The sequence below is a fragment of the Oncorhynchus tshawytscha genome, linkage group LG08, assembly GCF_018296145.1.
Source record: "Oncorhynchus tshawytscha isolate Ot180627B linkage group LG08, Otsh_v2.0, whole genome shotgun sequence".
Classification (NCBI taxonomy): domain Eukaryota; kingdom Metazoa; phylum Chordata; class Actinopteri; order Salmoniformes; family Salmonidae; genus Oncorhynchus; species Oncorhynchus tshawytscha.
The window spans coordinates 24883444-24894194 of record NC_056436.1 but is presented as its reverse complement, the minus strand read 5'-3'; the positions used below and the strand labels follow the sequence as shown (position 1 = coordinate 24894194).

The window sequence follows — 10751 nt, the reverse complement described above, 5'->3', positions numbered from 1 at the left end:
ATTATTCTGGTTGTGTGTATGTGTGCGCAGATTCAGGCAAAATTATTCTGATTGTCTTTGTGCGTTCAGTCATTTTGCTTCTGGTTATGTGTGTGCGTGCTCAGGCATTTTGCTTCTGGTTGTGTGTGCTCGTGCATTCAGGCATTTTGCTTCTGGTTGTGTGTGCATGCGCGTGTTCGGGTATTATGCTTCTGGTTGTGTGTGCGCGCGTTCAGCTTTATGCTGTTGGTTGTGTGTGTGTGCGCATGCATTCAGTCATTATGCTTCTGTACGGGCATTTTGGCTCTGGTTGTGTGCGTGCGCGTTCTGGCATTATGCTCCTGGTTGTGTGTGCGCACGAGCGCATTCAGGCATTATTCTTCTGGTTTTGTGTGTGTGTGTGTGTGTGTGTGTGTGTGTGTGTGTGTGTGTGTGTGTGTGTGTGTGTGTGTGTGTGTGCTCGCGCGTTCAAGCATTCATTTTGCTTCTGGTTGTGTGTGCGCGTTCAGGCATTTATGCTTCTGGTTGTGTGTGCTCGCGCGTTCAAGCATTTTTGCTTCTGGTTGTGTGTGCGCGTTCAGGCATTATGCTTCTGGTTGTGTGTGCGTGCACGTTCAGGCATTTTACTTCTGGTTGTTTGCGCTCACGCTTTCAGGCATTTTGCTTCTGGTTGTGTGTGCACGCGCATTCAGGCATTTTGCTTCTGGTTGTGTGTGTGCACGTGCGTTCAGGCATTTTGCTTCTGGTTGTGTGTGTGCACGCACGTTCAGGCATTTTGCCTCTGGTTGTGTGTGTGCACGCGCGTTCAGGCATTTTGCCTCTGTGCACGTTCAGGCATTATGCTTCTAGTTGTGCGTGCGCATTCAGGCATTATGCTTCGAGTTGTTCAGGCATTATGTTTCTGGTTGTGTGTGCGCTCGCGTGTTCAGGCATTATGCTTCTGGTTGTGTGCGCGCATTCAGATTATGCTTCTGGTTGTGTGCACGCGCGTTCAGGCATTTTGCCTCTGTGTGTGTGCACGTTCAGGCATTATGCTTCTAGTTGTGTGCGCTCGCGTGTTCAGGTATTATGCTTTTGGTTGTGTGTGTGTGCGTATTCAGGCATTATGCGTGTGCGTATTCAGGCATTATGCTTCTGGTTGTGTGTGTGCGTGTGCTTTCAGGCATTTTGCTTCTGGTTGTGTGCGTTTAGGCATTTTGCTTCTGGTTATGTGTGTTCAGGCATTATGCTTCTGGTTGTTTGCGCTTGTGCTTTCAGGCATTACGCTTCTGGTTGTGCACGCTCGCACATTCAGGCATTATGCTTCTGGTTGTGTACTCTCGCAATTTCAGGCATTATACTTTTGTGCACCCTCAGGGATTATGCTCCTGGTTGTGTGCGCTCCATCAGGTATTATGCTCCTGGTTGTGTGTACTCCATCAGGCATTATGCTTCTGGTTGTGTGCGCGCATTCAGGCATTATGCTTCTGGTTGCACGTGTTCAGGCATTTTGCACATCTAACCAAGCTTGCAAAGTCAGGTTACCTCCATTAAAAAAAGACTGCTCTAATAGCAAGTCCCGTATATTCCCAACTAGAACACGCACCAGGTTCTCATCCAACACTAGAGACTTGGACTTTTTTATATAACTCATTAAAATATTAATGCATTATAACGCTGCCATATTGTGGTCCAGATGTGATGAATTTAAGAAGAGAAAGGGAAAATTAGGTCCGCCATGACTCTACCCCCCGCTGCTGTTTTGGTGCATAACATCATAGGCATGCTGCCTAGTACCAGGCGTACGCAAAGGAAGATTTTGCACACAGTGTGATCTGTATTAAATATTCAACAGACAGAAAAAGATGGAAGGGGTATTATTTGGTCTGATATATAACATTGCCTCTGGGGATGACCTTGACAATCTTTTCACCTAGCCAATCATCCGAGATCAGGAAGGACAAGAGAAAGAAATGAAGCCATTTCAGAGTATGGAGACAGTCTACATCTAATATATATTCCATTGAAGAAAAGGTCAAACGTTAATATTTATTACACAGTAATAGAATGGATTACAAAAGAAACAGCACAAAAGACTACTTCTTGCTGCAGTATGATTCTATATCCTTTTCCCTAAAATGTGCACTCATTCACACCCCCTCATGGATTGAAAATAAATGGAATATGGCGCAACACCCACAATCCCATGCTTACACAAATTCAATGATTTTGAATTCATTAGGGGAAGCGTAGGAATCAGTGCCTAAGGGGGTTGAAGGCTAAAAGCTGTATCAGACCACTGTTTCCAGAAAGACACTGCATCATAGTTCAGTGTCCATCTATGATGAAATTGCACGTCCCCTTAAGAGCCATAGTTGAAAGGGCACAGTGAAATAAATGTCTATCGCCACCATCACTTCAGCTGTAGTACCACCTGTAAGGACACAAATACACACACAGAGTTGGATAGAGGGCTCTTGTGCCACAGAGCCTGCTTTAGCATAGACAGTGGCATTGAGGGCTTCCACCATTTTAAAGTAGTCAACTGGATGAGACTTACTATGGGTTAAGAAAGGAGTGGTCAACTAAAGAATTATACTCCTGAACAAACAGGTGGCAGTAAATCACCAACATTTGATTGATACCTATTCAGACAAAACACACTCCAGCACAGTAGACAGTGGTATGCACATTTTTTGTTTATTTATGAACTACCAATACACTCAGAAGTAGACTACTTTATAAAGGAGATAGCATGGGCAACGCCATTGAGGGCTGTAGGTTTTGACGTGTTGAAAGTACCGAAATGTCTATTCAGCCAGTTAACACAGCTCAAAAACCCATACAAGACACTCAATCAGGGGTCTCTTCACATTTCCCAAGTCAACAACAGAAGCTGGGAGACACAGTGCTGTATAAAGCAATGACTGCATCAAATTCTCTTCCAGCTCAGGTAACTCAGGCAAGCAATAAAATCAATAAAAACCACCTCGAGAAACAACGCGGACTGTGGAGACACACACGTATTCTCTTTTTTTTTTTTTTAAATAGTCGCAGTGTTCTTAGTTTAAATGTGTTGCTGTTCTTGTCCATTAGTGTGTTTTGGCATGTTCTATGTTTTGTGTGGACCCCAGGAAGAATAGCTGCTGCTTCTTCAACAGTTAACTGGGATCCGAAGAAAATAAGTGTGTATCAAATGTACACTGCCAGCACTGCAAAAACCACACACAGAAAAAATAACATACAGTCAGACTAAACTGCTGTTGGGATACAAATATATTTTGGGGGATAAAAGCCCTTCTGTAATACACAAATGTCTTCTAGGACAGAGGGAATATGGAACGATTGGGAAAGAACTGTCCCTTTAAGTGAATGAGAGCGCAAAAACTGGCAGAAATCACCAGCTATTATGCTCCTGACATCAGTAGGTGAAAAGATAATGATATTACACTATTGGTGGAACTGCCAAGAAAACTGTTCTCAAGCCATCCAAATCACACCCTCCGCTGATGCTGACCAAACGCTCATACACGCGCAAGCACTCATACACACATACTGTGCATAACTATGCACCACTAAAACATTAGACAAACATGCTGACACAAACACATTTGATTGGCAATGATAATACCCTAATTGTCATAATATGTGCGCATGTACGTGTGTCCCTGAAGGTTTACCTTATTGGCAGCCTCCATTGAGCTGATGAGTGTTTGTAATTCCTCTCGGTTCATCTCGACAGACACAGGCTTCAGGGCCCCGTTCTCCTTCACGTCCAAACTGAGGTTGAGTAGAGGGGTCTGGAGAGACGAGATCTTATCGCTGGCCAATGCCAGCTGAACAGAGACAGAGAGGCTTACGATTCTAGTGTATAGAAATCATTGTGGTAGCAGTAGACATGGTGAACCATACATACCAGCATTTCACCCCGGATTAATTCATGACTGATATCACAATGTGTAAAACCCAGTTGAAACAACTATAAAAAAAAAAGCATAACCACTTTTTTCATTTGACCTGTATGTCCCATTGAGATAAAAAATAAAATATATTTTTCAAGGGAGTCCTGATCAATCAGTTTACCAATCAAACAAATATTGTGGTCTCCTCACTATAGTCCAGGGAATTCACCTTTATATGCCAGTCAAAGTCCTGGAGGGTGGAGCTAGACACGTTATTGGTTCTCTCCACCAGCGCCTGGCGGATCTCCTCCCGTCTGGCCCTCAGGACGGTCAGCACGGCCTCTCCGTACCCCCGGCCCACGTCTGCCAACGATGCCAGCACCTGCCCAAAGCAGAACAGGCTGGCAGTTGCACTAATAAATAATCACTCATACTGTACAGTTAAAATTCAAAATAACATAGGAAATAGGATTTTATTGTGTGGGATAATATATTGGCCGACATTACACAAAAACTGTCAACACAGAAGACACAGGACAATATTAATTTAAACATGTTTTTTGTAAATATGTTCCTTTGCTCATCTGGTGCAACAGCTCCTGGTGATTATGCAATGAATATCAAATGGCTGGTCTTGTTTCAATCTGCCTGTAATTCTATTTACACATAAAATATTCAGTTAATTAGTTTCTCAACTGAAACAGATGAGTCTGTGTGTCCCTGTAATTGTTCATAAATATTGTCAATATGGCTGGAGGAGATGGTTGCCGTTTTACAGTCCCCTAACCAAGGTTTTTTCGCAACTTATTTTGTACAGAATGTTTCTGCCACCGTCTCTTATGCCCGAAAAGAGCTCAGGACAGCGATTACTCACCTCATACTGGAAGATTTTTTTCTTTAACCAGTTGGACGCAAAGGATTTACTTCAGACACCCGACAAGGCCCTCGTCCCCATCATTCGCAGGAGAAAGAGAAGGGGTGGCGGTCTGTGTATATTTGTAAACAGCTGGTGAATGAAATCTAATATTAAGGAAGTCTCGAGGTTTTGCACGACTGAGGTAGAGTATCTCACGATAAGCTGTAGACCACACTATTTACCAAGAGAGTTTTCATAAAAATTATTCGTAAATGTCTATTTACCACCACAAACTAATGCTGGTACTAAGACCACACTCAATGAGCTGTATACGGCCATACGCAATCAGGAAAACTCTCATCCAGAGGTGGCGTACAGAGTGGCCGAGGACTTTAATGCAGGGAAACTTAAATCCGTTTGACCTAATTTCTACCAGCATGTTAAATGTGCAACCAGAGGGGGGAAAAAACTCGACCACCTTCACTCCACACACAGAGACGCGTACAAAGCTCGCCCTCCATTTGGCAAATCTGACCATAATTCTATCCTCCTGATTCCCGCTTACAAGCAAAAACTATACAGGAAAAACCAGTGACTCGGTCAATAAAGAAGTGGTCAGATAAAGCAGATGCTAAGCTACATGACTGTTTTGCTAGCACAGACTGGAATATGTTCTGGGATTCTTCTGATCGCATTGAGGAGTACACCACATCAGTCAATGGCTTCATCAATAAGTGCATCAATGATGTTGTCCCCACAGTGACCGTACGTACATACCCCAACCAGAAGCCATGGATTACAGACAACATCTACACTGATCTAAAGGGTAGAGCTACCGCTTTCAAGGAGTGGAACACTAACCCGGAAGCTTATAAGATATCCTGCAATGCCCTCCGGTGAAACATCAAACAGGCAAAGCGTCAATACAGGACTAAGATTGACTCATACTACTAACTATTACAGACTACAAAGGGAAGCACAGCTGCGTGCTGCCCACTGACACGAGCATACCAGACAAGCTAAATGACTTCTATGCTCTGATCGAGGCAAGCAACACTGAAGCATGCATGAGAGCATCAGCTGTTCTGGAGCAACTGTGTGATCACTCTCTCCACAGCCGATGTGAATAAGACCTTTAAACAGGTCAACATTCACAAGGCCAGACAGATTACCAGGATGTGTACTCCGAGGATGTACTGACCAACTGGCAAGTGTCTTCACTGACATGTTCAACCTGTCCCTGACTGAGTCTGTAATACCAACATGTTTCAAGCAGACCGCCATAGTCCCTGTGCCAAAGAACACTAAGGTAACCTGCCTAAATTACTATCAACTCGTAGCACTCACTTCTGTAACCATGAAGTGCTTTGAAAGGCTGGTCATAGCTCACAACACCATTATTCCAGAAACCCTAGACCCACTCCAATTTGCATACCGCCCCAACAGATCCACAGATCCACAGATGATGCAATCTCTATTGCACTCCACACTGCCCTTTCCCACCTGGATAAAATGAACACCTATGTGAGAATGCTATTCATTGACTACAGCTCAGCTTTCAACACCATAGTGCCCTCAAAGTTCATCACTAAGCTAAGGACTCTGGGACTAAACACCTCCCTCTGCAACTGGATCCTGGACTTAATGACAGGCCGCCCCCCAGGTGGTAAGGGTAGGTAACAACACATCCACGCTGTTCCTCAACACGGGAGCCCCTCAGGGGTGCGTGCTCAGTTCCTTCCTGTACTCCCTGTTCATTCATGACTGCATGGCCAGGCATGACTCCAACACCATCATTAAGTTTGCCGATCACACAACAGTGGTAGGCCTGATCACCGACTACGGTGAGACAGCCTATAGGGAGGATGTCAGAGACCTGGCTGTGTGATACCAGGATAACAACCTCTCCCTCAATGTGATCAAGGCAAAGGAGATGATTGTGGACAACAGAAAAAGGAGGACCGAGCATGCCCCCATTCTCATTGATGGGGCTGTAGTGGAGCAGGTTGAGAGCTTCAAGTTCCTTGGTGTCCACATCACCAACAAACTATCATGGTCCAAAAACACCAAGACAGTAGTGAAGAGGGCACGACAAAGCCTATTCCCCCTCAGAAGACTGAAAAGATTTGGTATGGGTCCTCAGATCCTTAAATAGTTTGAAGGCTGCACCATTGAGAGCATCAACAGTTCATCACTAAGCTGAACTGTTTACATCACTGTAAACAGTTACATCACTGCCTGGTATGGCAACTGCTCGGCCTCCGACCGCAAGGCACTACAGATGGTAGTGCGTATGACCCAGTACATCACTGGGGCCAAGCTTCCTGCCATCCAGGACCTCTATACCAGGCGTGTCAGAGGAAGCTCCTAAACATTGTCAAAGAATCCAGCCACCCTAGTCATAGACTGTTCTCTCTGCTCCTGCACGGCAAGCGGTAGCGGAGCGCCAAGTCTAGGTCCAAAAAGCTTCTTAACAGCTCCTACCCCCAAGCCATAAGACTCCTGAACAGCTAATCAAATGACTACTCAGACTATTTACATTATCCCCGCCCTTTTTTACACTGCTGCTACTCTGTTTATTATGTATGCATAGTCACTTTAACTCTACCTACATGTACATATTACGTCAATTACCTCAACTAACCTGTGCCCCCGCACATTGACTCTGTTCCGGTAGCCCCTGTATATAGCCTTATTTTACTGCTGCTCTTTAATTATTTCGTATTTTTCTTAAAACTGCATTGTTGGTTAATGGCTGATCTTAAGATGATCTACACCTGTTGTATTCGGCGCATGTGACAAATAAGATTTGATGTAACTCTTTACTGAAATAACTATGTCACTTTTAGCGCTTGAAAATGTAGAACTAGATGTTAGCATTGAATGTTACTATGCTGTGTCAAAGATCAATTCTATGGGAACAGTATGATTGATGCCTGGTTGAACTTTCCTCCTGAGTGCCAAACAACACAGCAACTTGAAACCAACACACTGTATACACCTGACACACTCAACCCATGGTCTACTCTGCAGCCATAACAAACACAGCCTACCACACACTGCAGCACTCCCATTTTTGTTCTTGCTCAACAAAACCACAGCACCCCCTGAGCATCCCCCAGGAATGGATTAAGAAACACTGACCTAACACTACACATATTCACCCAACAAACCCAACACACTATACTTCAGCCATCAAGAGGCCCTACACAAACCCAATACACACTGAAGAGTCAAACACCCTGTGACTGACATAGAACCTTCAAAAACCAGTGAGTCGCTGCATTGTACACCTTAGAAACCCAACTGCCGTCACATCTGACTCTGTCAAACATGCATGATACAACTCCAAACTCACTGACTCCTAGCTCACCTCTTCGTCTGGGGTGTTCTTACCGACGACGAGCCGGAACAGAGAGGAGAGGGAGTCGAGGACCTCCATCCATTCTACAAGGGTCCACATGTCACCATAGTCTGCCATCCGAGGGGACTCCCGCCCACATACACTATCCACCACCCTGTGTAATAGCTGGGGGAAAGAAAATGTGTATCATCATCATGATGATGATGGTAGCCTATGGTAGGGTTGAATCTACCCACCAAAACAAGTCAGTAAACAATGCCATGCCCATGTTTGTGTGGAGGTCATAGTGTTTTGGAGTAACTGACTTATCTGCATGCTTTGGATTTACAATCAAGCATAATGCTCCCTCTGCTGGTCAATTATTGGTTCAGTGTGTGCTTATGACAATGACATGGGCACACTGCCAAATCGAGCCCCGACAGCTACACCCAGGCAATCATAGATCAGAAAGGATTAGAGGGGTTTAAATAATATGATGACAGCTCCACAAAGCCTATCATAAGTAAAGTTGAAGTAATTACCATATCCTTTCAGACCTACTGGAGTATTTATAGGGGCGGGTTACGATTGAGTATTGATATGCTTTCCTAATGGTTAGATTCAGAAAACAATGGATCATCAATACACAATGTATCTGAATTGGGGAGCTTGCAACAACATTGTAAGCTACATTGTTACAACAGTAATACAAATCACATTTTAGCCCTTGATTGAGAGCATAATATCTTGTTTCCATATTATATAAACAGACACGAAGGTACTCAAAAGCCTGTTGTATCGTCTCATCTGAATGCACACGCAGAGTATTTAGTCCATTGGATTGTAAACCTAATGGAAATCCTTTCTCCTTCTGTAATACTATGTAGTTCAGTTGGTAGAGCATGGCGTTGGCACCAGGATAGTGGTTTCAATTCCCGGGCCTACCCATACGTAAAATGTATGCACTCATGACTGTATGTCAATTTGTTTAAAAACGTCTGCTAGATGGCATATATTACAATGGCCTGTTGCTATGTAACAAATAATAATAAACGCACGCAAGGGTTCTCCTGATATTGCATTGTCTAGCTCCAGGACAGTGGTGAAAAAATGACATGTATGAACCAAGGAAATTAATGTATTATACTTACTTTTGGACATTCTTCAGGGAGTAATTTGGCAAGTAAATGTACCATGTTTTGTTGTCGAGTTTCGCCTTCCTTGTAAAACGTCACGAATCAGCTGATAAGTGATCACATGGTAAACCGGGAAAATCTGCTGTTTCCTGAGAGTACTTTTTCAGCGTGGCTCAACATTGGGATTTTTAATGATCATAACTCAAATTGGTCCATAAACAAAGGGCGCCTTCATGTGGATAACTTTGTCAAGACTAGAAGGAATACAGTTTATGTCAAATTGACGTCTACATTTTTTCCCCTTCATATTAGCCAACCCAAACCCTTTTCCAAAAGTATCCATTCTCCCAACCTGCTACGTAAGTTAAATCAAAATGTATGAAGAAAAATACCCTTTTCTTATAGAAAAAAAAGATTTGCAAAACTATTTAGAATCTTTAAAACGTATACAAAATAAAGTGTTTTCGCTACATGTCTGTATTTGGTTTGATATAACGTTAATGTATTATTTTTTCTTCTCTTACTTATTTCTTTCTGTAATCCCTCTGGCTGTTCTGTTTGTGTTTTGCATGTTGCTATTTAATAAAAAAAATTACTTACTACGAAAAGTGAATTCTGACATAATGTATCCCGTGTTGTCAAACCCCCGCCTTTCAAAGTGTTCCATTATGGGGATAAAAAAATTCAGATTTGCCGACTACATCAGACCGGAAAAGGCAAAGTGAGAGGTTTTACTCAGCTCAAAGTATGTCCACGAAAATCATTCCACGAAGTGAGGAATTTTTGTATGGAGGTCAATAATAAGAGTGGAATTTGGTCAACAAAACATGCAATTGCATATTTGCTAAGTGAGGTTTATTTGATCGAATAAAAGTTACGTAATGGTTAGATTGTTATGAATGTACTGATAAGTGGACGCACGTGACATTTCGGCAACTAGGGGGGGAAAACGACTTTAAATTGGAGTTGTCTGTTGTCATGGAGATAGAGGACTCTGTTTTTGCATGTACATTACCATGGAGGGCTTTCGCCATTTTAAAGTAGTGAACTAGGTGGGAATTCCGACGAGTTGGGATCAATCAACCAATGAAAAATAAGAAAATTGGCTACTTTAAAATATAAAGCCTCAATACCGCTGTCCATGCTGTCACAGACGCTATGATGGTACAGATACAAATGTGAGTCCTCTATCTAGCTCTATGCCCTCTCATTGGCTAGAATGGTCATACATGATCTCGCCTCCTGTCTGCTTCCATCTATATAAGGACATTAAAATACTTCCAAGTTTTTAATGTCACATGCATAAGTACAGTGAAATGCCTTCCTTGAAAACACAACAATCAATAACAATGTAATACTATATAACACACATGAGAATAGGAAAAAATACACAGAACACAGTAAGCATACTTGGCTCCCAGTTGTAAAAGAAAATATGTGCTTGTAAGAAATGCTCCTCAGGCAATCTAGCTGAAAGGCACAGCACCAACAGCTGACATGAAGAGGGGACTGGAATTGGAGATGACAGTGACTACTGCAAGATGCAGAATGTCAAC

General features: G+C 43.0%; 1 protein-coding gene across 1 annotated transcript; it reads right to left on the bottom strand.

The window, feature by feature from the left end:
* Positions 1–1988: 1988 nt before the first annotated feature.
* LOC112246814 (COMM domain-containing protein 8-like) lies at positions 1989–9356 on the bottom strand. Its single transcript, XM_024415361.2, has 5 exons — positions 9211–9356; positions 8090–8245; positions 4090–4242; positions 3639–3794; positions 1989–2392 (listed from the first exon to the last, which is right to left on the bottom strand). The coding sequence occupies exons 1-5, from the start codon at positions 9253–9255 to the stop codon at positions 2372–2374; spliced, it is 531 nt and encodes a 176-aa protein (XP_024271129.1). The 5' UTR covers positions 9256–9356; the 3' UTR covers positions 1989–2371.
* Positions 9357–10751: the final 1395 nt, after the last annotated feature.

Coding starts and splice junctions, on each gene's coding strand:
- LOC112246814 (XM_024415361.2), bottom strand. CDS start 9,255: ATGGTACATTTACTTGCCAAATTACTCCCTGAAGAATGTCCAAAA. Junction 4,243..8,089: donor AGAACACCCCAGACGAAGAG/GTGAGCTAGGAG, acceptor TGCTTTGGGCAG/GTGCTGGCATCGTTGGCAGA. Junction 3,795..4,089: donor ACTTTGACTGGCATATAAAG/GTGAATTCCCTG, acceptor GTCTCTGTTCAG/CTGGCATTGGCCAGCGATAA.